Below are 27,517 nucleotides of genomic sequence, written 5' to 3'. Positions count from 1 at the left end.
CCTTAGATTGTCTTTCGATTGAACACGAGGTATGTTAACATCAACTTCACGTCAATGACTACGAAAACACTCACCCAGTCAAAATAAATTTGGTAATAGTCTGAATACAAAATTTTGGAGAGTTATATGAAAAATGCTAACCTCAGCCGAGACCAGTAGATAATAGATAAAAAATGGATCGATATTTGAGAGAAGTTTATTGATATTTGTAAAAACGTTTTAATATCTGTGAGATACGTATTAAAATTTAAACTTGTTTAGAATTATTTATATATTCGTTGCCCACAGAGTTCCAGATTCAGTGCTGCTTTTGCCGCTAAGTCCGCACATCTGTTAGCTTCTCGGAATTTGTGATCAAACCACATCAGGGTGATCAATTGCTTCAGAAGGGACCTGCGATCAGAAATCAAGCTGCTTAACGGGTGTGTGATCCGTTGTGTTGCTGCGTGATAAGATGAGTCGGTTTCTATATCACCATGTGGCGGTGCTCCCGAACTTCTGATCAATAATTACTCCTATAACTACAACATCAAAATCACGGAAGAACTTGCTATGATCTATAATCTCTGTGCATACATTTTCTTTGTTCTTACATAAAGAATTATAGACAAAAAACTCCCAAACATACAAAGAAATCCCCAGATCACAAACGTCGTTTGATAGCATTCGGTCCCCATGCACCTTCCGTCCTCCGTGTTAATCTTGCTGCGGTACAAGAGGGCCGCGGCGTTCCCGAAAACGAACGATCCGATCGGGATGTTTGCGACGACGATGTTGTGGTTGACGCTGAAGTTCTTGGCACCGAAGAGCTCGGTGGTGGTGGAGACGGCGATGGAAGTGATGGCTCCGGTGCACAGGCCGATGACAGCCGTGCTTACGTAGAGGGAGAGGGTGGTTTTGATGAGGAGTAAGAAGAAGGATGCCGACATCGGGGCCATTATTGTTGCTATGGATGCTGGTGTTGAAGCCATGCATTTACTCCTGAAATAAAAATTATTGAAAACGAAATGAACAAAAAATTCTAGTAGGAGCAATGTTATAGTCGGCAAATATTTATAGTGGACCCTGAAATAATTTTTTAAACTTTATACTCCTATCATGCCGTCTTTTATAGGATCTGTCATCGAGGGATTCGCGCTACTAGTTGTTTATTTCTACGATTTGAAATGGAATGAGCCTCGATTTTTCTTTTTTCTTTTTTCGGTAATGTAGAATGTAATGGGCTAACTTGCACACACTTCGGACTAATCTTCACAGTTCCTCTCATAGCCATTTCACACGTTTTAGAATATAAAATGACCTCAAGAATTATTGGCACAAGAAATATCAGACCTTAAAAATCATGGAGCGAATCACTGAGTCTCATACCAAGACTATCAAGCTAGCTAACTCATAGGGCTTAATTAGCCTTGATTTTAAACCATATATACTAAAAATTATTGAAATATAACAACCAAAAACTGAAAAAGTCACAAGCAACACTCAAAACGTTTTTTATTTGGGAAAGAGTCAAAATCATTGTTGACGTATAAACTCTTACAAGAAGAATATAATTACTTTAATTAACTAGCTACCTACTTTCACATGCAGAATGAGGTTTGCATAAAAGTGGCAGTATTTGAGAGTGTCCACGTCATGTTTTAATTAAAAATCGTTTGAAAACTTGATGTAGGCAAATATAGGGTTTCTCTAGAAACAATGTAACGTACGTACGTTAAGCTACACAGTACACTCATTTTTTTTTTCAAAAAAGCTACGAGCACAATAAGCTGTGCACAGACCCCTTTTTCTCCCGCCTCAGGTCGCACAAAGATGATCGGAGCCAATCAGGCCTAAATTCTGAAGTGATTTGGGTGTTTTGTTAACGCCTCTAATGCTATTGAGCGAAGCTCATTTTTTACAGAGACCTTAAACGATATATTTTAAACAACATGAGCGGCTCCGATCATCTTTGTACGACCCGAGGCGAGAGAAAAAGGGGTCTGTGCACAGCTCTCTCTTTTTATTATAAGCAGCCGTACACTTGAGTTATCATCATTAAGAAATAATAAAGAAATTTATCACTAAGTACAGAAAAGTGACACTTAATTTTCATTAAGGAGAGATAATACTTAATTACCAGTAGGTCTAGTTTTACAAAAATACATTTATCATTAATGGAAGTGTCACCCTAAGATTTTAGGGTATGCTAGGGTTTTATAGTATCCTAGTTCCTTTGGGTACCTTAAAATCTTAGGGTACCCTAGGATTTTAGGGTTTTAGGGTACCTTAAGATTTTAGGTTTTAGAATATTCTAAGGTTTAGGGTACCCTACGGTTTAGGTAAGCGCTTTCATAGAGCCCTCTGGTTTAAGTTTAGGCATTTCCATAATGGTTTTAGGGTGCACTTTTCTATTATAGGGTTTTAGTAGTTTAAACACTTTCATAGGGACTCTAGAGGTTTAGGCATTTTTATAGGGTACCCTGGGATTTAGGCACTTTCATAAGGTGCATTAAGGGTTAGGTACTTACGGCGTTTAGGATTTTAGGCACTTTCATAGAATTTTTGTGTTTCGTTAATTAGAAGAGACTTGATGGGAATTACTTTCTATTTTTTGAACCTAGAGGTAAAATGCCCATAATAATGTACGTTTCTAGAGAAATTGGCTATCATATGTAGTTTTCAAAGATTTCGAGTTCCGATCTGATTTTAATTAGGACCCCTATAAGTGGAAGATTAAATTAACCACACTACAACATTAGTTGAAGTGTGTGTAAGTCTGCCCATAAGCCTAGAGTTGACCCTGACTTTTCAGGGAGTGCTTAAAGCAAAAATAAAAAAAGAACGCCCTTTTGTTGGACTATTATAAGGGGTAAAAACGTAGGAGAGTCCCTTAAAATTCAAATTTTTTTAAGGACTTAAAGCGACCGTAACAGAAGTTTTAGCTCAAAACCGACTCTATGTATACCTGTGTTATGATTCCGAAAAACCCATGGGAAAAGGGCAAAAATAAGTGGCATGATTGGACCTTTACCTTAACACGTTCAAATCCATTGCCCCAAGTAATAACAAGGTTGACAATAATAAGTTGCACAATTTAATTACCACAAGTTTCACAAGGTGACAACAAAGTTGCACAAGCAACCCCTCCAACTAAAATGGGAAAATTCTCTCTGCTACGCCACCGCACGTGGACGTGGTTGGGAATTTTGAAAAACTTACGGAGTACGGTAAAATACACACCGATTATCTGTCTCGACTAATGTCTCATCCAGTAAGTTCTTGGCTCAGTTGGTAAGCATTTCTCCGTGGAAACATAGTTCGAATCCCACGATGGATGATTTGGAATTTAGAGTTATGAATAGTTTCTGAATTCTTCGGCTGTGGACATAATAACACTTTACTAACTCCCGATGTATATAATATTGGCAAAAAAAAAGAAAAAAAATAACGGCCTTGTTCGTTTTTAACATATTTACTTTGTTTTTCAATCATTACCCTATATCTTTCACCAATCATTATCTTATTTCTCTAATTATTAATTTCATTTCTCTCTCTATCTCTCTACACTCATTACCCCTCTATCCAATCATTATCTTATTTCTCTCTCCACCCACTACCAAAACTAAAATACCCAAAGTTATCAAACGAATAAGGCTGTTACGTCTCAAAAAACTAAGGAGAGTCTATTCAGTGCGACAGTTCCATAACCATTTTTATTTCACACAATTTTTATTTCAAAATTGTGTGGCACAACTTGAGTTTTTCGGGTAGAATTTCAACAAATAATAAATACTATTCCTTCAGTCTCTTTTTTAGAGCGCAATATGCTATTTAGAGATGTTTTTTAATAAATGTTCATTTTATAAAATAAGTGAATAAAAGTTGAAATTTTTTCTATTTTGTCTCTATTTTAAAAAATTAGTGAATAAAAATGCAACGGTTATTTTAACGGGTGCTATGATGCACTGGGTAAAGGCCGAATAAAGCCAAAACAGCTGTGTAGGAAATGTCGGTCAGAGCTACCTTTGGAGGAAAAGTCTACTCAACTGTCAGGGTTGCAGCGAATTTGTAGGAAAAACGTCAATAACACCTGCACTTTCGTCAATAACCCCTACACTTTTCTAACTAAACCTTCCTCCTTTTTCATACTCCCTCCGTCTCAAATTTTTTGTCCGCTTCGTAAAACAGAATGTTAAAAATAATACAATTTTTTCAAGAAAAAATTCAAAATTTTTTCACAAATTAAAAATACTCATTGATATCTAGTAATTTTTTAAAAAACTTTTGATATTTTTTTGTAAAAATTATATTATTTTTAACACTCCATTTTACGAATCAGACAAAAAATTTGAAACGGAGGGAGTAAAACCTTGTCCTTTTGACCTTTTCCAAGTACTGCACGAACTGATCCTTCTTTTTCCAGGAAAAAGTTGTGAAAACTAGTACTCCACTAAGTCGAGTTTGACCCAAATTATTCATTGTATATGAATACCTATTTTATGAGGATATCTAATTAATTTAACGTCAAATTTACTCATTATTTATTTATTTATTTCGAAAAGATTGATTTAAAATATTAAGAACGCGGCTTGCTTACAAATTTTTACTCCCCCTTTCTTATCTTGCTTTATATATATTTTTAGTAATCTAATGTTTGGTTAGCTCAAACACATTTCAACTAATACCAGGGCAAATTTCATTGTTCAATAGCAGAAGCCCTAATTACAGCTGGAATAAATGCCTTGTAAGAACTAGTCTCCAAGAAATTGATAGAACTTGAGCGATTTTGAACTTGAGATTTTAAAGGGAGTAAACCCTACGTCTCAAGCATTGACCACCAGGCCAGTTCCTTGGGATTTACTATTTGGTACTTTTACTCTTATGATGTTTGTATGAATAATATTTATATAGATGAATAATTTTATGTTCGTCTCCACTATGCTTGTTTGTTATTTCCTATTTTCACCGTCATAATATAAAGATAGTATATAGCAACTCTTATTCTTTTTCAAAAAGGAAAGACATTAATAAGCTCAACCAATATTAAAAAAGAATATATATTTGAACAAAAGAATAGTGTAAGGACTTGCCCCTCTAAATTTTTTTTTTCGGTAGTGTAAAAATAGTGACATAATTAATTTTAAGTCTTATATTAATCTTTTTTAGAAAAATTTGGTCTTTAGCATTAAAGTTTTCGATCATAATTTTGTACTTTTTAGACTCCTTTCGTCGAATTGAATGATTAATCCAAAAACTATAATGTAAATCTAACAAAATTTTAAAAATGAACATAATACACAACGAAAAAAATAATTAAGTTTACAAGAATGCAACATAATGCCCCGTTTCGACTAACAAAAAATACTAAAAACTTAACGTATTTTACCATCTCGTTTCCATTAACCAAAAAGTTTTAACATTTTACCATTTCGTTTCCACTTACAAAAAATTGTCAACAAAAACTGTTTTTACTACAGTAACTATACTCACAAACTTATCAACAACTTATTCACTATCAGAAACACTTAACAACTTCTCAACCACAAATAAAAATTTATAAATTTTTCACTACAAAAACACCCCAAGTATAATACAAAAACTCTTTTCCTGGGTATAGGAGAAGTTCATGCGGTATTTGGAAAGGGTGAAAAGGACAAGGTTTTATGAAAAAAGGAGGAAGGTTGTGTAATAGTTAGAAAAGTGGAGGGGGGTATTGACGTTTTTCCCACAAATTCGCTGTAACCCTGACAATTGAGTAGACTTTTCCTCCAAAGGTAGCTCCAACGGACTTTTCCTGCACAGCCGTTTTGGCTTTAACCGGCCATTACCCGGTGCATCCAGGCACCCGTTAGAATAATCGAAAATGTAATGATGTCGGCTTTGTTCGTTTGCCATTTTAGTTTTGTTTTAATTTTGTTTTTCAATTATTACCCTACTTTTTTCTCCAATCATTATCCTATTTTTCCAATTATTACTTTCACATCTCTCTCTATCTCTCTCCAATCATTGCCCCTATCTTCAATCATTACTCTATTTCTCTCTCCACCCACTACCAAAACTAAACTAAACTAAACTTTCAACCAAACACAACGGATATTTTTATGAGTGATGCTATAGGTACCGACGGGGTCGGTACCGAAATCGTAGGGACGGTCGATTCGAATCGTTCAAAAATTTAAAAAAAAAAAACGAGGGGGCTTGTGCGGGAATCAACGGCATCCGAGGTGTGTAAGATGTTTGATCCGAGCACCCTTTTTTCGTGTACCAATATCATTTCTGTATTTTTATAAAGGATAAAGGAGAAAAGTGAAAATAAAAATTGATGTGAAAAATGTAATAATAATATCTTTTTAATAAATTGAAATTACGAAACAGAACTCTTAAAAATAGACGGAATGAGTAGTTAATTTTTGAGAAGCTCCATATTGCATTTATTTTGCCTCGTGGGGCCACACGGACGGCATGGGGACGTAAAAATGGGATCCTATCCACCTGTTCCGACCGAATAATTGAATTTCACCTGGCCGTGGGCGGAGTACCCAGAGCCTGCCCTGGGCTAAAGTCCGAGATGTCAGCTCTTTAGGCCTCCAAAATTTCAGAAAAACGAGGGCCTCATTTTTCATAAAAAAAAATTATATACATAAATGTTCCATGTTTCAACACAATGTCAATTCTAACACAAGTGGTCTCACATGTGTGAGGTACGTGAAATTCGGATTGGAAATCCCTGATTCAACTCCTATGGAGGTTTTCTTTTGAAAAAGGTTTTTTTCCCCTTATTTTTCTTTTGAATCTAAGAATAAATAATATATAGCTCTTACACCTTTTGCATTATAAATTAGTTAGGTGTATGTTTTTGTAGTTGTAGGTATTGCTCAAGATCAAGAGGTTCAAATCTTTTACACACCATCAATTGATAAGTTTTTTTTTCTTTTGTTTGTTTAATTTTATTTCTAACTTTTAATATCAAATTCACAAAATAAGCCACTTTTGTTTATAAATAAACCTAAATAATTTATTCTTATTCAACAAACTTTGATTAAAAAAGAGTTAAAAATAGATAATTCTGTTATTGTTAAAAGTAGAATTCTTATAATTAAAGTTAATAGCATGAATAGTAAAAGAAAATGCAGTGTATGACCGGTATAACGGTACTGCATTACGTTTGATTATTTTTTTCAATGGTATAACAAATTTATTTAGTTAAATTTTAATCTTTTCACTCTATATTTAGCCACTTATATTGGCTTTTCTAATCTTTTAAATTTGCTTTAGGCCTTTAAAATTTCAGGGCCGACCTTGGGAGTACCTAGTGCACGCCCCATTTTTTGGGGGGCCCAAGAATAGTTGCTAACTACATACTACTATATTTACATTTTGGAAAATGACGGCCAAGAATATGTTTTGATAATTAATATCCGTCAAAGACATTTTTAGCATTAACAAATATTCTTAACTTGTTCTTAATAGTATTAATTATCAAAATACGTTTTGAGCCCTCATTTTCCCTTTACATTTCGGATGAAGCTTCTCATCTCCTGGTGCAGTCTTAAGTTGATGGGCCCGTTAATGTCTCTAGTACGTTCAAGTACTCTTTGCTTACTCGGCAGTACCAACTCGGCCGGTTTCACTCAAGTTTAGTCACACTCGTTTATGCACGGGTGGGATCCGAGCAGGGATGGAACCAGAGAGGGGTCAGTAGGGGCGGTCGCCCCTGCAAGAAGAAAAAGAGACACTCTATTACATGATAAAAAAAAATTTTCCTATGAAAGTATATAGGCTCGCTCTTATGTAGAATTTTGAAAAAAAAATTAAAATTGTAACATTAATACTAAAGGCTAAGGGCTAAAATATAACAAAAAATAAAACTATAGTATTAATATTGTGAATATTCAAGTAATAAACTTTCACATTTCGTTAGATGAGTTTAGTGTTTTACAGTTTTATTTCTTTTTGCCATAAAATCTCAATGGCACACCAAATTCCCCCGCCCCCCCTCCTCTCTCTCTTGACACAAACATCCCCAATTATTGAGATTTCAAAGGCAATTTCAAGAAAATAGAGACAAAGGAGAAGAGATTTGGAAACCCTAAGTAATTTTGGTGAAATTTAAGTTGTACGTATGTATTTTCCTAATTATTGTTCTAGACTTCTTCTAATTCTTTGTTTTTTGACTGGTAAAATCAAGTAACATGAAAGCCCATGTACCGAATTCGTCCAGTTGTGATGAATGAAAAAAAAAAGATGAACAATAATGAAAAATAAGACACATACATCAAGATCAATCTCATTAGTTAAACCGATTTATGTATTTATGTTATTTGAGTGTTAATGTATTTACATAATTATGCATGCGTATTTATATTTTTTTTTCGCATGCACGATCACCCCTACGTAGTGAAATTTCTGACTCCGTTGCTGGATCAGAGGTGGAGCTGGCCGAACACTCAAGCACTACCAACTCGGCCTTGGATCCCCCACGTCATGCCCACATACGATCAATAATCGTGAGTAGAACGTCACATGCTGTCACAGCTACATAAAATACTTTCTCGTACATGTATATAACCATACAGAGGGGTGGAGATGAGAGAGAGAGAGAGAGTACCTTGAGAAATTGTAGGCCAAAAGAGATGGCAATAGACGGCCAAAGAACCCAAACGAAGAAGACAAGGAGACCAATGAAGAAGTCCTCCGGAACCCTCGAGACTCTGCTATTTGACCCAAATTATTCAAATAAACCAGTCCAAGTGTTGCACCACACAAGTAAACCAAAAAATACAACCAAAACTCCACCCTCTTCACCATCTCCTTCGCCCCAACCTCCTCCACCCCCGCCTCAAACCTCTCTCCACCACCACCACTCTCCTCCACCTGGACCACCTCCTCCCGCCCCTCCTCCGCCCTCTCCGTCACCCTGACCTCCTCCACCACCTCACAACTCTCTCCACCACCACTTTCCTCCGCCTCCTTCCGCCCCTCCTCCGCCCTCTCTCCGCCGCCGCCGCCGCCTTCCACCTGACCCACATCATAAATCCTCCCCTGTCTCCTCAACCAACATTTCTTCTGAAACCTCTCCATTACGTTTTCAACCAAAGGCACCGCTAGCGGTGCCAAAAGAAACACCCCCATTCCAATCACAACCACAAACGGTGGCAACCCTCTTGCTATTTTACCGAAACTCGAAATCACTGCGAAAACTCCAGTCCCTATGGTTATGACAAACATCACGACAAACCCACCTTCCAATCTTCTAGACACCCCATTATTTGCGCACCGGACGATCGGTGCACAGAAAACACACACGACTAGAGGAGATACAGAGTTCAACAAGAGGTAAGCTTTGGCCGTTTCGGTAGGGGAAGAAGAAGAAGGAGAAGATTGGAAAAAAACACTGACCAAATCCGTATAGATTTCAGCACTCAACCCTATGTAGCTAGTGGTCAACCCCACGGCCACGTGGCGGTCGAAGGGGAAGGTGCTTATGGTTATCATGTAACAGACGGTGTTGATCCAACAGATGCTGTTTCCGGACAAGACGGTTAGCAGAAAGACGGGGCCGTAGGAGAGGGAAGGGATGTGGTCAGATAGGAACAGGTACTGGACGCCGTACCCGACTAGGCCGAGGACGGAGCCGATGAGGAGGACCAGCCAGAGGGGGAGGTGGGAGGCGGTGACGCCGGAGATGAAGCCGAGGAGCTTTCCGGCGTCGGAGGCGAAGGCAAGGTTGTTGAGTTGGAGTTGGGAGAGGGAGAGGAGGCGCTTGAATTCGGAGGAGTAGGCCGGGAAGTTTGAGTTTGTGCCGTTGATGGATTGGAGCCAAATTGCACCGACTAAGATTAGCCATTGAAGAGCCATTTTAGATTTTTGTGGGAAAGTTAGGTTGGAGGAGAAGGTTATAAAGCAGGTGGAGTGCATGTGGGTGGAAAGGAATTATTCAGTGATTCTTGTGCATGGGATTGCTGCGTCACGTGGCAAACCACGTGAGAACAAATATCGGAAGGGCAAAATAGTCATATCAATTAGTTCTTGATGGGAGGGGTATGGAATTCCACCTCCCCTAATATTTCATATATATCCGGAGAAATAATCATATCAATCATATCAATTAGGTTATCAAAAAGGATTTCACATGTTGAAATATTTAATTACCATCTTGAAATTTGAAGCCAAGCAGGAGATTCTCTTTTACTAGGGTCACAAATTGTTGTACTTGTTAATTAGGACAGTAAAGTTGTTTAAGTAGGGTTAAAATAGTAAAATATGCCCATAACATATACAGTCCTTCAATGAAACTGCAAGTGAGTGAGGTCAAGTGACTCAACCTAGCTACTGATAGCCACGCATTTCTATAGTTCTTATTGCGTTATAAGCAAGTGATCACTTAACCAGTATAATTTGAGTTGTCCGGCCCAACATAATTGTGTTGGTTCTATATATATGTGTGTGTGTGTGTTTGATAACAGACTATACAATAACACTGTAAGGCATGCACTTAAGTTATGCTATTAAGATATATGTCAAGGAACAATGGATAATTAATCTCTCATTGTGTAGGCCAGGCCAGGCCAGTTCATGAGGAGGAGAGGAAAGGGGTACTACTACATGATAAAGGAGAGGGTTTAGAGTCAAAGTTAATTATTATGCTGTACGTAGTTTGATGGAGGAATTGAAATGTGGTTCTCATCAGATGACCTCAATTACAAGGAATTGTGAGCTAAGCTGATCGAAAGCATTAAACATGCATTACTGTATTAGTACGTTTGAACAAGCACGGCATCTGTGCTATGCATGAGATCACACGCCCAAAAAAGAAATTATAGATTACAGATTATAAAGAAAGATATTATAGATTGTACATATTATATATATACTAGATTATAGATTGTAGACTACAATTTGCCCGTGCCTGAAGGCACAGCACAACGTATATTTTGAACACAACTAAAATGAATTAACTGATTTATACGGGATTATAATGCTACTTTCGCAAATTTTGAATCTTACCATGTGCTACCTAATCCAAATCTGAGGCTGTGGCATTATTGAGTTTGCATAAAACAACTCCTCGCGGTTGGATCTACTACCCTAAACAGCTCTATTTATGCAAATCTCTAGTACCGCTCCACCATACATGTTGATTTATTCAACTACTTTTGTATCCAAATTCAAACACGCGCACACAAATGGTTTGCTGCTGTCTTCTTCCCTGACCAATGGGTTAGCTAAGCATCGTACCTTAGTTTAACAAAATAAGACAACAACACATATACCAATATTGATATGTAGGAATAGATCCAAGGGCCGAGAACTTTAAGGTCGTTGACCGTGTGTGCGAGTAGGAAAAATGGAGGAAGGAAAAAATGAAAAAACAGAGTTGGGTTCGTAGGAAAAATGAAGGAAGTAAAAGATGAAAAAACATAGTTGGGTTTGCCTTTTCCATTTACACCAATGATTCATCTTCCATCATGGCCTTCCACCTGGGTTTTATTGGCAAACGACATCGGATCACCACCACCGCCCCGAGCGAACTTTGTCCCTCTCTTCCTCCAATCGGTTCCATTTCAAGAGCTAAAGAGAGAAAAGGGGAAATAAAGAGGAAGAAGGAGAATAATGGAATACGTGCATTTCAAATTTTGAATGAAAATTACGGTGTTCTTTTTTGTCCAAAAAAATGTAAGCTATTTACAAAAATGCCATTGAAATTCTCAACCCTAAGATTTATGTGGGGATAGATTTGGACCCTTGATTTATGTATAGGATTCAAATAGTGAGCTCTGTTATTATACAAATAACATTACATATTATAAAGAAATTATAGATATTACATATTTTAAGGAGTAATCGATTCGCAGTATGAAATCTGCAGTACTGCTTTTTCGGTGGACTCCTCCGTATATGGAATTACTAAAACTGTCCACATGATGCAATATATGGGGCAGAGTGATGTTTTCCCAGCAGAGAAAGCACATACCCAAGGGAGCAGAATCCCACAGAGGTCAGTGTCAACTCTTCTACTGCGTGTATAAAGTTTGAAAAAGAGGGACTTCTCGAACAGATGCAGGTGAGAAACCTAATTCAGTTAATTTCATCTTTTTTTGTCTTCATCTTGTGTAGTTTTCAAAACACAGAAAGAAAGACGTGCGAGATCGAACGCCGGTCGCCTCTTTATTTTGCCAAATGATCACGTTCCACATAGTATTAATTTCACGCTGATATTTATTTTTCGCGGACATGATTGAGTTTGAAATGCAGACGTTCCAGAACAATCCCAGAGTCAAAGAGTTTGTGCTCAATTCAGTGGTACTAGTTAATTCCCCGCTCCCCTGTTTTCGCTGGATGACCGAGCTCATCCTTGGACTTGGTGAACTCCTGAGTCCTGTCGCGATGAATTAAACCCCCCTCCCCCCTCCCCGGCTTATTTTGCATTCGCAGTGGTACTGTCACTGAAAACTACAGCAAACACATAAATGCCACCAAAGCGCATTCATTCGTTAAACATGGCTTACAATTTTCTTCTTTGTAGAAATTTAATAAGAGCATCCGCAATAGGGTGATAATCAAAACCAATAATCAAAATGTGTCACGTCAGTATTTAATTATCCATTTAATCCATAATCAAACCTAACAAACTCTACCTCCACATTGGTTATTTTTGCATTGCTAACCAAAAAAAAACCCCGCAACACATAATGCACATTTATCCAATCGCAAACGAGTTTCAATTACGCACCCAACCACACTAAATTATTCGTCTCGATGAGACGATTCCAATGTGAAGTATTTTTGAGTTTTTGAGTTTTGAGTTTGGTTATTGGTAAAAGTTGTTAAGTTTGGTTATGAAATATGTGATAATTATTTGTTGAAAGACTTGTAACTTTATTTATTATAATGTGGGGTATTTTTTGAGTATTGTTGTTAAATTTGCTTATTCACATCTATTTGCTTATTACAATAGGGATGTTCTAAGCACGTAAACTTTTGCATGGTGTACATTTTTTATTTTTTTTTGATAGGCAACAAAATTTTATTAATAACTTGACAAAGGGTATAACGAGAAAAAAAGATCAAATACAGACCACGGAGAAAGAGGTAGTATATATAAAGGCCTGCAGAAAAAAGAAAATAAACAAAATTACATTCTCAGTGGAAATTGCATGGATGTGTGACGTGTCACAGGAGTACTGCTATTTACACCGACTGGAGCATACCGACGGTATACCGACGGCCGCGCGCGGCCGTCGGTACGGTTTCCCTACAAAAATGGTCGGTACATATAGGATTTTCGGTGTCACGGCCAGTCAATTTAAACAGCTCCGGAATAAAACCCAGAAGGAGACTTTGGCAAGATTTCAGTTCCGGAATCAAACTCAAAAGCAGCTCCGGAAGGGAGTTTTGAAATGCAGACGTTCCAGAACAAACCCAAAGTCAAAACGGTTGTTCTAAGTTCCTTAATTCCCCGTTCCCCCGTTTTCGTTGGATGACCGGCTCTCGTTCTTAGACGGTTAGACTTTTGGTGAAGTACTCCTGTTGCGATGAATTAAACCCCCGCTAATTTTGCATAGGTAGAGGGGTCGCCATAGATACAAGTTTTCTGTAGTATGTTTGAAATGGAACACAAATTTTGAAAACTACAGCAAACACATAAATGCCACCAAAAGCTAGCTAGCGCATTTTCATTCAATAAGCATGTCCTATGGAGTAATTTTCTTCTTTGTATAGAAAGCGCGTAAACTTTTGCATGGTGTACATACAAACTGACTTCTTCTTTTTTTTCGGTAAAAGAAATTTTATTAATTTTTTAAAAGGAAACAAAGATTAAAGGGAATAAGGACAAACAAGAGCTACCCGAGACCCAAAACAGACGTTGACAAGAAGCCAACAAAAGAAAAGAAACAACCACAACACACCAACACCTAAAAGGAAAACAACACCAACACCCAAAAAGAAAAACAACACCAACACCCAAAAAGAAAACAAGGAAAAGAAGAAGACATCTTAGAAACAAAACCAAACCCAAGAAAAACAACCAAAACTAACTTCCGCAGAAGAAACTGAAGAAGATCGCCTAAGAAGTAGGAACAAAACAACAACAGCTCCAAAACCAGCATACAAGATGACTCTTGTTATCAATGTTTACGAGAGGAATTATGAATGAAAGTAACAATACACACACACTAGAAATTGGCGTGCTTGAAGGCACGACGCAACACGTTGAACACAACTAAAATGAATTATCGAATAGTGTAATTTTGGCCAAAATGAAATAATCAAAACAAAAGTTAAAGATACCAAGTTCAACACCGAAGAAATGAACATGGCATAGATGCAGCAGGTTCAACACCAAAGAAATGAACATAGCATAGATGGGCATCAAAATGCACGCTCCATTTCTCTATTTTGAAAGGAGAAACAAATCCTCTACATCTAATTAACCAAAAGAAAAAAAAAACTAACCAACCCCAATCATTTCAAGAAGATAAAAAAGTTAATAGGAAAGAGTACATTACGAAAGAAGTTAATAGGCCACAGTTCTGTCTATTTGCTTATTACTATTGGAAATTGACTAGAATTCCTAAATTGAATAGGATTCCTATTCCTATTCGGTTTAGGTTTATTTAGTGTTTTCCTATAAATAGAGACCTTGGGGGTTCTTAGAATTATGGTCTTTTGTTCAAAGGCTTAGATATTAGAATTTTGTTTATCTCTTAGGGTTCCACCAAGGGTGATGCAGCGCAGCCTCCTTTTACGAAACTGTTTGCAAAAAAAATACACGAACAATGTTTGAGCCAGGGTACTCCCTCTTTGAAAAAATGAATTTGAGATAAATATCGATTTTTATTAAATCAATATCAAAAGCTGCTGTGCCCTAAGGCTTACAATGAATATAAATGGGGCAATAGAATCCCTAAACAACTTAGGAAACGATTAGGGCTGAGAATCAGTCCTTAATTACAGAAAATACGAAAATTACCAAAAACAAAAAATCCTACGTTGACTAGAAAATTAAATACTAGGAAGAAATCTAAGGTTGTTAAAACAAGCGGCAACTAAAACAAAATTTTCTATCAAAAGTTATTAGCAATCTAAATATTACTATAAATGGCAAAATAGGCCTTTCAAAAGGCTAGACAGCATCGAACGGCCGAAAAGCAACGTTAGTCATCTTCCAAAGGAAATGAGTATTGATCAGTGGGCCGTTTCGCTTCAATCCTATGGCCCACGGGCATTCTGCCATTGTCACCTCGCCTCCAGTTTGGTTTGGGCTGTGCTCAGTCCAGTCGCTCGAGGAACGTGGACGCGACCCGCTCTACATCAGGTTTGTGTCTCTTTTTTCGGTTCCATCAGAGATTTGTCCCTAGATATCTGTTTGGTGCTTCAAGTAGAGTTACGGGTATAGTCGGCTCTTTGTTTTTCTCTGCGTTTGTAGTGAATCCTCTTACTCTTTTTCCCGTGGAGTACGTTCTTGCTTTGTGCTTGAGTAGAACCACGCATATCTTTGTGTTCTTGTTTATTACTTGTTGATTTGTTATATTCTCAATTTCGTGTTTGGCACAACAAATTGGCATCAGAGCACCAGGTTTTAAATCTGAGGCTTTCGTTTTTCGCTGCGTATTGTGCAATTGGTGATCGTTTCAATGGACTCGTTTCGAAATTGCGAAGTTTGACGGGCAGAGCACTAGCTTCAGTTTATGGTGTTTTAAGATGAAGGTTTTGCTTGTTCAATAAGGATTACACAAGACTTTGTTGAGAAAATCCAATAAGCTTGCTGATATACAGGATAGTGTGTTTGAGGATCTCGATGCGAAGGCACTCAGTTTGATTTAGTTGTGTTTAGTCAATGATATGCTTCGCAAGGTCGGGGAGGAGGATACGACTACCGATATTTGGTTGAAGTTGGAAAGTATCTATATGACGAAGTCTCTTACCAACCGGTTGTATTTGAAACAGCGCCTTTATACGTTTCATATGAGGGAAGGTACGCTCGTAATAGACCATCTAGATGAGTTAAATCGAATTATTATGGATTTAAAAAATATTAATGTTATGATTGATGATGAAGATCAAGCCCTTATTGTGTTATGTTATTTGTATGCGTCTTATGAGCATTATGTTACTACTCTACTTTACGGGAGAGACATGATTTTCATGGAGGATGTTAAATCTAGTTTATATTCAAAGGAATTAAGGAAAAAAATATCCGATAAAAGTGAGGTTTATGCTGATGGTTTGATGGCGCAAAGAAGACCTTTTGAGAGGGATAGTGGTAGACTGGTAGTAGAGGAATTTCTGGCTCTTGTTCCACAAATCAGGAAGTAAAGTATTTTTACTATAGAAAATACGGGCATATGGTGAGAAATTGTCATAGGTTGAAAAATAAGGACAATTTTGAAGAGAAGGTTGTTGTTGGTATTGTTGAAGAGGATTCCGATAATTCACTTATGGTTCTTTCTGTGAGTGTCGGTGATGTCTGTTTGAATACTGAATGGATTCTGAACTCCAAATGTTTTTACCATATGTGTCCAAATAAAGATTGGTTTAATACTTATAAATCGGTCAGCTGTGGTACAGTTCTTATGGGGAATAACATGCCCTGTAGAATTGTTAGGATTGGAACAGTTAAAGTTAGAATGCATGATGGGTTTGTGAGGACGTTGTTTGGTGTTCGACATGTACCAGATTTGAAGAGGAGCCTTATCTCTTTAGGTACTCTTGACTCTTTGGGTTGGAAGCATACCGCGGAAGGTGAAGTGTTGAGGATTTTGAAGGGTGCTCATGTTTTGATGAATGGTTGGAAATCGAATAACCTCTATGTGCTTGATGATAGTACGATTGTGGGTGCTACATCTATGGGTTCTTCATCGGTGAATTCGAGGTTGACTCAGTTTTAATTCCGTGGTGGAGTCGGTAATTAACTCCGTGTGGAGTTTGAGCAGATCTTCGTGTGTATTCGGGAGGGATGCGTTGGGTGGGAGGTGTCCGTTGGAAGATAGATGCTCAATTTGGAGGCCTGTGCGACTGGGTTTCCTGAGTCGCGTTTACAAGGTCAAACAGGCGTGCTTGAAGCTTGCTTGTTTGTGCCATTGGTGATTGCTCCATGGGGGGCTTTTGGGGGAGATGAGCAATTGAAGGAGAGGATTGCTTATAGTGTTGAGTTCAATTGAATTCAAGTCAATGTAGAGATTTGTTGGAAATTGATTAGAATTCCTAAATTGACTAGGATTCTCATTCCTATTTGGTTTAGGTTTATTTAGTATTTTCCTATAAATTGAGACCTTGGGAGTTCCTAGGGTTACGGTCTTTTGTTCAAGGGCTTAGATATTAGAGTTTTGTTCATCTCTTAGAGTTCCACCATGGATTTGTGTTTCCCTTTTGGATTCCACCAGAGATTTGTCCCTATATATCTGTTTGGTGCTTCAAGTAGAGTTATGAGTATAGCCGACTCTTTGTTTCTCTCCCCGTTTATAGTGAATCATCTTGTTCTTTTCCCGTGGAGTACGTTCTTACTTTGTGCTTGAACGAAACGACGTATATCTTTATGTTCTTATTTATTACTTGTCGATTTGTTATATTCTCAATTGTGTTCGGCATAACAATTACCTTAGTATATTTGTGAATTAATCCCATACAGCAACTTGCCTTCCCCCACTACGATATGAAGAGAAAGCTAAGGTCTTTCAACCTCCATCCTCTACGTAAACTTGTTACTGAGAGCATGAAATGCAACCTTCAATCAAACAATGCCTAAATCAAATGTCAATAATTAAGAAGTTAATGGACTAATAGAAACCGGACATTTAACTACTCTACGAATATGATATTGCCCGTGCCTATGGCACTACAACAACTATCCAATGTTGGCCCAGACAATGCTCTAGTGAGCACAATATGACCTCAACATAAATCCTACATATCATCTTCTAAAGTTCACCAATGCAAGTTTGTTAATAGAAATAAAGCACATCCCAAGTCAATATATCACATCTCAATCAACTACTACAAACAGAATGAACTACAAACTAATGTCACAAAAATGAAACCAAAAGATCAAATCATAATTTTTGTCAAAATCAAATTCTAGTAATCCATGTCAAAGAAAATAGAGAAAGGGAATGATAAAGAGGTGAAAGAGGCCGTAGTTGAGACAGATCCTCAGGATGATGAATCGTTCGACTTCGATGTAGACAAAGCCGAGTTGGAAAATGAGATGGAAATTGTTGAGGAGGTGGCAGAAACTAATGCGGAAGCTGAAAGTAGGGGTGTGCACGGGTCGGGTTCGGCCCCGACTGGTCGGTTATCAAATTTTTGGGACCTGAACCGAAGGAGGGGGGATACCCGTCCACGTAACCGATTTTTTTGGTTGGGTCGGGTCGGGTCGGGTCCGACCAAAACCGAAGTAAACTATATGAATTTGTGCCTTTTGGTCAGGTCGGGTCGGGTAAGAAAAAACAGCACCTCGAGCCCCGAACCGAAAACTAATTTTTTTGGAACATTGTACCCGTACCCGACCGAACCATATGTTCGGCCCCGCCCGAAACCCTTCGGGTCGGGTCCGTCGGGGCTCGGATTTTTTGCACACCCCTAGCTGAAAGGCTATTGTGACAAAACAGAGAGCATTACAGCTAATAAATATAAACATGCAAGGATGTAATGATAAGGCAGCTAATTCTTCTTCGAGGGTTGAGGCATCAGCTTGGAGAAGTGGAAAGGTCATGAATAGTACGAGAGAGACAACAGCAAACAACACAACACTCAATATCAATTTGGAACCACTAACTTTTGTAAGGCTGAATACGTGCATTCAGATTCCAAGAGCAAACTTAAGTAATTTGGTTGACAATCATGACAGTTGGGTGGAGGATTCAGTTAAGGAAAATCAAGTTATTGCTGAAAATTTAAGAGGGAAAAATGACAAGGATGAAATTATTCCTGAACATCATATTGAAGCATACCGAACTGAAAATGAACCTCTTTTTGCACCAATTAAAGTTGCCATAAATGGGGTAAAAGGGAAAAAGAAGAGGAAGACAGTTAATGATATTCTAGAAACTCCTTCAATAACAAGAGTAGGAATAACAAACCAAAGTGTGCGATGTATATATAGGTCTGTCGTTGCAGCTCTAGCACTCTCTGCATTTATCTTTTCAGATGGAGTTATTAACAGAAATAGAATAATTCTGGACGAAGCACAAACAATTTGGACCTGCAACAAGATCATGGGATTGGGGTATGATGGCGAGGAGGATGAAGTCATAAGCAAATTTGCAGATTTGGTAGCTGAAGACTTGGACAGAGCTGACAAAGTGGCAGGGCAGGCCTAGTTTTCTTATTCTTTGTTTCTTGGGGTGGGACCTTGGTGGGGTATGTTTTGGTTTTTGGGTGGGGGGTGTCTTGTCCTGAATGGGGGGTGGAGATGTTTTTGTTTGTGGGTGTGCGGGGTTGTCTTCCTGTAGTTTTGGTACTGTTTTGTTGGTTCCTTTTGGGGGTGGCTCTGTTGGGCGTTGTTCGAATTGATATCTTGTCAATCATTGGAGCTTGAATAGCTTTTGGTTGCCGTGGTGTAGGATTTCTTTATTAAAATAATATTCCTTTTTCACCGTTCAAAAAAAGAAAAAGAAAATAGAGAACGGAAGGTATGAAAAAATTGGAGAGAAATTAGCTTCTAAGAAAAAAATAATGCAGTTTTTGTTTCTTACCATATGAACTTGCAAGATATACAAAATAGCATCCATTCAATATTCAAGAAAATATAGTCTCTTCAAATGCATAGATCTCCACAAACCTAAATGCATCAAAGAGATACCAATGCGTGCTTTGAAAGAGAAAAGAGAGATACCAATACATTGAACTTGATACTAATCTGAGACATAAGAAGTTTACAAATTGATCTTAGCAATGGTGCGTCAAAATGAACAAAAACAAATTCTCTTCACTTCGTCCCCTACTTTCCCATCGGAAACATAAAAGTTCAATGTTACAGAACCACAGTCAAATGAAGAAGAATACTGCAATAACTAATGTACAGAATAACCTTGTCCTTTTCCGACATCGACATGTTCATGAGTCATAACCAATGAACATGATACCCCTTGAGCCAATAACCATGAACCGTCTAACCTTCTCCTCCTCCAATCCACCGACAAATTCGTTCTCTTCAATAAAGCAGCAACTCCTTGTACAATGAAGCGCAACGAAGAAAGAAAACATATGATAAACTCTTCTTTCTCTTTTTCTGATCAGCAAGCATATGATAAACTCAGAACCAACAGCGGGAGGAGATAGAGAGCAATTCAATTAAAGTATGTAAATCAAAGAAAGAAGAGATTCAAGAGAAGGTAGCATTACAGAAGAATATATATATCTCATATACCTAGAACTCTCAAATGTCGTTAACCTTGCAGAATGGAGCAGTTGAAAAGGATATCATTAACCAACAAAAGTTAATACTATGAGGTAGATGTGATTTGGAATGAACCTAAGAACTAAATTAATGGTATTTACTGTGAGGGGGAAGCCCCAACTGCTAACCTCATTATTCCGCTGGATGTTAGTTTGAAAAGAACCTAGGCATGTTTTTTGGTTAAGATGAAACACTACAACAACTGTGTATGGACCAAAATTGGAATTGAATAATCTATTGACTATAGTCTACATCGTATCAAAGATGAAACTCTACAACATCTGCGTATGAGAGACTATAGTATGGCAGACATACCACACCACAGTAAAATACTACACATTCAAGTGCTAGCAAAATAGACATTTTTTGTCAGTCACCCAACAGGGCATTCTATCAAACACCTAACAGGCGTTCTCTTCTCATGGTTTTGCAACATGCTATAAAAACCAACCTTTTTTTTGATCCGATAAAAACCAACCTGAACCTATGTATATATGTGGTTCAAGATGCAACAAAAACAAAATAAATGATCACTGTTGAATCACTTTACATAGAATACCAATTAAACAACTAATTAGATTATAACAACTAAACCAAATCATTCTCATGCAGTAGTAAAACAATTATAGACCTGTATAAGGGGCCAGTTCGATACGCATGATAGACCTGCATAAGGGGTCGGTTTGATACGCAAAATTTAAAGTAGGAAATTTCATAATTTCTAAACCATATTCCAAAACATGTTCTTCTGATCAACAACTAATAGCTTATGCTTGTGCAATATATGGTTTTTGAGAACAAAGAGAACTGGGGAAAGAAAATAAAAGAAGAGAGGATTCCACGCGGATAAAGAATAAAGAACTAATTCTAAACAACACATTTTTCGATTCACATCCGTCACAACCGTTTAAAAAAAAAAGGAGAGAGAGAACAAAGTGTCCTACCTGTGGAGAGAGTAGAGAGTACTGGATAGAGGGCAAGAGTGAGGGAGACGGGAAAGAGAACTGGAAAGAAAACATTTAGGGAGAGATAAATCATTACCAAAAACTGGAAATTCAGAATATGAAACAAACAATGAGAATAAATCATTTAAACAAAATCGACTTAACTAAAAAAACATTAATTACCAAAAATTCATTTACCATGTCTTTCAATGCCCCTATATAAATTATTACATATATTCTCTTTCAATGCACGGGCATGTTCAGAAATCATCATTACCAAAAATGCGTGTATATCCAAAACTCCAATCCTAGTCTACCCAATTGCTCATAAATCATTACAATCCTAGCGAAACATGCGTGCTAAGAAACAAAAAAAAAGAGGATGGTATCAAACTTTATAAGATAAGGAATCATTCAATTCAATAATTAGTCATGGTTGTGGTCATGGTTCAATCCTTTTTTTAATCTTTAATAATAATACTCATGGCTGTGGTTATCTGGTTGTCCACACTGAGAGTTTTTAATTGAACCCTGCTAATCACACATACATCTGTGCACTTGTGTTGTAGGATCTACCACGGGTCCTACACAAACGATCCGAGCCGTTCATTATATGTAAAATATTTTTTCAAGGGTCCTCGTAAAAAATAAGCTCAATCTAATACCTATAGATACTCGATCGAATCATCTAAATTTTCATTCAGATTTTCAGGTAATGAAATATTAGATAATTAGATCAAGCACCTATAGGTATTGGATTGAGCTGATTTTTTACGGAAACCCTTGAAAAAATGTTTTACATTTAATGAACGGTTCGGATATTTTGTGTGGGACCCGTGGTGGGGCCCACAACAAAATCTGTGCACAGATTATTTGTGTGGACAGATTTACCTTTTTTAATTTTCTTTCCAGTCATCTGGTTTCCGTTTGTTGCTTTTGATTCTATAATTTTCAGAAACGAACTGAAGAAAAAACAAATTGTTGCAAGATTTTGAAAAAGATTTAACCAAAAATAATTTTGCTTGGGAAAAATAGAAGAGTTGGTCAATTCAAAATATGTGCAAGATTCGAAAAAGATTTAATCAAAAAAAAAAAAAAAAGAGAGAACGAAAGAGTCATACTTGTAGGGAGAGAACTAGAGAGAGGGCGAGAGTCACGGGGCCAGGAAAGAGAACTGGAAGAAAACCCCCACATCGTCGCGATTTGTATTTTCACTGGAAAGAGGGCGAGAGTGAGGGAGATGGGAAAGAGAAGTGGAAAGAAAACGATTAGGGAGAGAGAGAGAGCGCGCGAGAGAGAGATTCGTTCACCCAAATTTCATTACCGAAAAATGGAAAATGAGAATCAAACAGCAATTTCAAGCATCCATAATACAAAACAATCTATAATACAAAACAATGAAATTGGTTTAGGAACAAAATAGCAATTATTGCTGTAAATGTTGCCGTTTTTAATGTTTGTCAATTTATGGTTTGGGAATAGAATAGCAATTGTTGTCATTTTCAACTTTGCCCACTTTGCATTGCCGTATAGGAAATGAATAACTGGGAAATCAATTTCTGTTTGACCCAAAAAAAAAAAAAAAAGAATAACTGGGAAATCGTTTATTGCCGGGGTATTAGAATGGAAATGAATAAAGGGCTAGGATTTATGCAGAGAAATGTATGTTAAATCAAACGATCAAGATTTATGTAGACAAAATGTGGAGACCACCACACCGACGCGATTTGTATAATACTAGTACTAGTATTTGCCCGTGCCTTCATGAATTTGTTAATATGATTTCGAGTGACCTTAGCTAGGTATGAGCTTAGTTAATGGAATACTCGTGCCTGAAGGCCCTTGAGAACAAAATTTAACTTTGTGCCTGAAGGCTCTTGTGAACAAAATTTAACTTTACGCTATATTAACCATTTGATTATAATTGATCACATAACAAAAACCCAAATGTCTTCGCAAAATTCACATCAAAGCAACATCAAAATGGAAAAAAAAAAAAAAAAAACCATCGAAATGAAAGAAGATTGAGGTGGTTTCACATCTAGCTACCTAATCAACTCGATATGAAAGAAGTTTGAGGTGGTTTCACTTTTATCTCGACATGACTTTCGACATTGCAAGGTTGGCCACTATAAAAACAAATATTGTTTCAACTGAAAGGTGTCTTTCTCCTTGTTGCTTCTACTATCTTGACCAATGCTTTAGAACTTAGTTGCCATAAGCGAACTTCCGGGCAGGGAAGGAGCCAAAAAAGTTGAGCGCCCCTGCGCGAGCCAAGTTCAAAGCGTAGCAGGTGTTGTTCTTGGAGATCATACCATTTCAAGCATCAAGTATTTTAGGGGTTGTCCGTGCCTGAAGGCACGTGTCGAAGAATTCGTTATTCAATATGATTTTGAGTGACCTTTAGCCAGGTGTGAGCAAACAAATCGTGCCTAAAAGCACATACCAACATAATTTTATCACCACAAAAAATCAATTACTCATTATACTATTGACTACATCGACGTAAACTATAGACAAACTCATCTTTTATTTGCTTGGGACACGAAAATTGAATAGCTATTTCTCATCAAAGAGGGAATGAATACAAATATTTTGATTACCAGCCATTTCTCTAGTTTTTCAAACTCTGAAATCAAAACATCGCAAACATGCATATTGACTAAAGGAAAAGGAAAACTATTCAGAAAATAGTTTTTCAACTCCAGTTCCCTTGAAAGAAGAGTATCAAATCCACCTTAATCCTTTTCCATTAGAAACATTGATTGCATGTACAAAGAAGCAAGAGAGCTACACACATAGAAGAGCAAGATTACACAGGGTTATAGATATATAGAATGCAAATTATCAGTCCATTGATGAGTTGAGGTAAAATAATTCTCATCGGTCGATAAAAATTGGGCAAAGGCGTTGAATTTTTGGTTGAGGAACCAAATTAATCCGAATGTTAGATGATTTCAAGTGAGAAAAAAAAATAGAGAGCCATCCGTTAGTATTCAAATGTGTCAATGAATACAAATATACTTACAAATTGGTGGTCTTTGCTGCGTGCAACACATGATCCATAAGTGGTGGCCGGGTCCATACAATGAATATTACGCACCAATCTTTTAAGTTCAGTTCTGGAGATGGAACTTTTCATATTCGCATTCCGACATGTTCCAACACATACCATATAACCTATCTTGACATCATAGACTGGAATACTAATACAAAACCATCATCTATGTTTTAACCATGGAAAACAAATATGCACCAACTTGATCGATACATAACAGTCAAATAATGTGTAGTTCTAAAAGTAGTAAGATTTACTCTCATTTCAGAGGACTGAAATCCATAAAGCAACTGAAACTTAAGACTCCATGCCAAGCAATCCAAACAGTTGTGTTCGTGACACAATTAATTGAGTTAAAAAAAAGAAAATGAAAAGTCAACAATACCTAGTATACGACATCAAAAAAAGATAAACTCTTTTTTTTTTTTGATCAGTAAGCATATGATAAACTTAAAACCAACAGCGGGAGGAGATAAAGAGCAATTCAGAACTCTCAAAGAAAGAAGAGATTCAAGAGAAGATAGCATTATAGAAGAATATACCTAGAACTCTCAAATGTCGTTAAGTGTTAACCTTGCAGAATGGAGCAGTTGAAAAGGATATCAGTATTCAGTAACCAGCAAAAATTAATACTGTGAGGTAGATGTGATTTGGAATGAACCTAAGTGGTATTTCCTTTGTAGCTTCACTTTAGTCGTTCTTTGATGACCACAATTGCCCGTGCCTAAAAGGCACAACGCAAGACATTCCGGACCTGGCTTAAACAAATTACCCATCCTTACCAATGGCAAATCCCATCAATTTCAACAGTTTGCTCTTCATTTGCTTCGAGAGGCTCATTTATTTCTTTATATATAAAAAATTACAGTGTATTCAACTAATGTAGACTAATAATCACAGTTTAGTCTTTGTAGCCAGAATGCTTACTAATTTGTGGGTCAATTTGTATATTTCACTCTTCAACTACAACTTGAGCTTCATGCGCGCATCTCCACTCGCTCAGTCACTGGAACCATGTATTTTTCAAAGTGAGTAGACTAAAAATCACAGTTTAGTCTTTGTAGGTAGAATGCTTATCAATTTGTGGGTCAATTTTTATATTTTGCTCTTCAACTACAACTTGAGCATCCTCATGCGTCTCCACTCGTTTAGTCACTGAAACCATATTAATTTCATTCTCACTATTCATCCTGTAATTCTGAACGCACACCAAAAAAATGAGAGTCAAATAAATGGTACACACCAAAAAAATGAGAGTCAAATAAATGGTGTTACAATTGGTAGAAACTTGTTGAATAAAAAACTAACTATTTTTTCACTTTCTGAAAAATCAGCCAGTATAGTCCATAGTCTCCGTAACCAATGTTTTGATGGAAATATGTTTTGAAGAAAAGAGCATAAAAGTATAAAAAAAAAATTTATATACTGTATGTATTGAACGCAAATAAAATGGATTGACTCACATACCCATAGATGATCAGTTTTTCCATGTCTAAAAGTCTTAAGAAGTTATCTAAAACAGATCAACATCAAAATATATTACATCCATCAAGATTTAAATAAAATCCAACATCATCTCAATTTCAATTTATTTAACCACTAATCAACCATTTAAAAGCCTAATAACATGAATTTTAAAAAAAAACGTGCTTTGAAAGTCCAATATTCCAATCTTTTTCTGGTAAAAAGATTTGATTCACGTTTGGTTTTCGAAAAAATACAGTACTTAAAGAAAATTCTTATGCATTCTCAAATTTTTAATTACACTTATCATGTTCTCACTAAATTTAAATTATTTGACATAGTTTGGAGTGCCGTAGGCACAGATAATTTGCTAATAGAAAAGAGCAAAACCCAATGTAGGGGGCGGGGTAGACAAAGTTTATAAAAGCATAGTCACCAAATAAGTGACTAAAAAGATGGAGTTTTTTTTTTTTTGGAAGAGAAAAAAGATGAAATGAGTCTAAGAAGGCCCGAACCCATAGGTGATGACTTTTCAAATTATTTATGTTGTAAATCCTTTTTTATTATCGCAGAACATTTTCTCGACATTGAAATTTATGAATAATATGCATAATTAGGAAAGAGTATCATTCTATGTTTTAAACTCATGTTACTGAGAAGAACAAAGGTTTCTCTACTTGGTTTGTCACATGTACCGTTAGAAAGCTCAAAACTTGATAGGGAAACGACACAATATATCTTGCTTTCCACGGCAATTTCAGAAATCAATCAATGTATTTTTCATTATAGCATGTCATTGTTTACCCAATCAAGTCTTTTTATTTAATATCCAACCCTCTCTTTTTAGTTTTTATTTATAGAAAAAAAATATTACCTCCCATGCAGTGTACACCAACACATACGATAGAAGGAAAAAAAAAACGAAAAGGAATCAGTTTCCTTGGTCAAAAAAAAATAATAATCAGTTTCCTCAATGTATTAATTGTGCATGGTTGAGTGAACATTGAAATAGAAAATAAAGTGGAAAAAAAAACGTACCAAAAACGAAAATGTGTTAAGATCATCAAAATAGAAAAATGCAAATCAAACTAACGGCCAACTTTACAACGAACTGAAAAAAAAAAAAAAAAAAGTCCGTTAACTCTTTTAACGCACAAGACGGAAGTAAACAATAAAATCTATGCATGTGAATAATTCTATTCGCAAAAAAAAAAAGAAAACAATAAAATATACTCACCTCAATTATAGTTTTTCCGTTTCGGAAGCAGAGGGGGATGGGGAGGAGAGTGGAAGAAAGTAAAGAAGAATAGTCGTATTCTTTTCTCCAAAATAGAGGATGGATGTGACATATTGAGGGGAGATTTTATAATTTATTCTCATTTTTCTTCACTTTTTGTAATTTTTGGGAGAATTTTTGAGGGACCCACCGTCCTTTTTAGAGTTTGGTCCTCTAAAAGTAAATTTGGTCCTCTAAAAATGGAGGATCAAAAGTAAATTTTGAGTACAAAATTCTTCCAAAACTCTAAAAAGGATGATGGGTCCTTCAAAGATTCTCTCAAAAAGTACAAAAAGTGAAGAAAAAATAGAATAAATTACAAAATCTCCCTTCAATGTGTTACATCCATCCTCTATTTTGGATGGATTGGAGATGCTCTCAAAGGATATAAT

At 36.7% G+C, this 27,517-nt stretch overlaps 2 protein-coding genes across 3 annotated transcripts; both read right to left on the bottom strand.

The window, feature by feature from the left end:
• Positions 1-535: 535 nt before the first annotated feature.
• LOC131318544 (protein NUCLEAR FUSION DEFECTIVE 4-like) lies at positions 536-9,872 on the bottom strand. Its single transcript, XM_058348399.1, has 2 exons — positions 8,591-9,872; positions 536-981 (listed from the first exon to the last, which is right to left on the bottom strand). The coding sequence occupies exons 1-2, from the start codon at positions 9,838-9,840 to the stop codon at positions 558-560; spliced, it is 1,674 nt and encodes a 557-aa protein (XP_058204382.1). The 5' UTR covers positions 9,841-9,872; the 3' UTR covers positions 536-557.
• Positions 9,873-19,799: 9,927 nt separating this feature from the next.
• LOC131318528 (uncharacterized) lies at positions 19,800-21,710 on the bottom strand. Of its 2 annotated transcripts, XM_058348373.1 has the most exons (3): positions 21,511-21,710; positions 21,328-21,387; positions 19,800-20,215 (listed from the first exon to the last, which is right to left on the bottom strand). In XM_058348373.1, exons 1-3 carry the CDS (start codon positions 21,519-21,521, stop codon positions 20,041-20,043), a joined length of 246 nt encoding a protein of 81 aa, XP_058204356.1. In that variant the 5' UTR covers positions 21,522-21,710; the 3' UTR covers positions 19,800-20,040. The 2 variants fall into 2 exon arrangements, with proteins under 2 accessions (XP_058204356.1, XP_058204350.1); XM_058348367.1 differs by having other exon boundaries at positions 21,328-21,710.
• Between the last annotated feature and the right edge of the window lie 5,807 nt (positions 21,711-27,517).

Source organism: Rhododendron vialii, chromosome 1a (assembly GCF_030253575.1).
Source record: "Rhododendron vialii isolate Sample 1 chromosome 1a, ASM3025357v1".
Taxonomy (NCBI): domain Eukaryota; kingdom Viridiplantae; phylum Streptophyta; class Magnoliopsida; order Ericales; family Ericaceae; genus Rhododendron; species Rhododendron vialii.
Note: the sequence above shows the minus strand (reverse complement) of the source record. Positions and strands in the feature narration are given on the sequence as shown.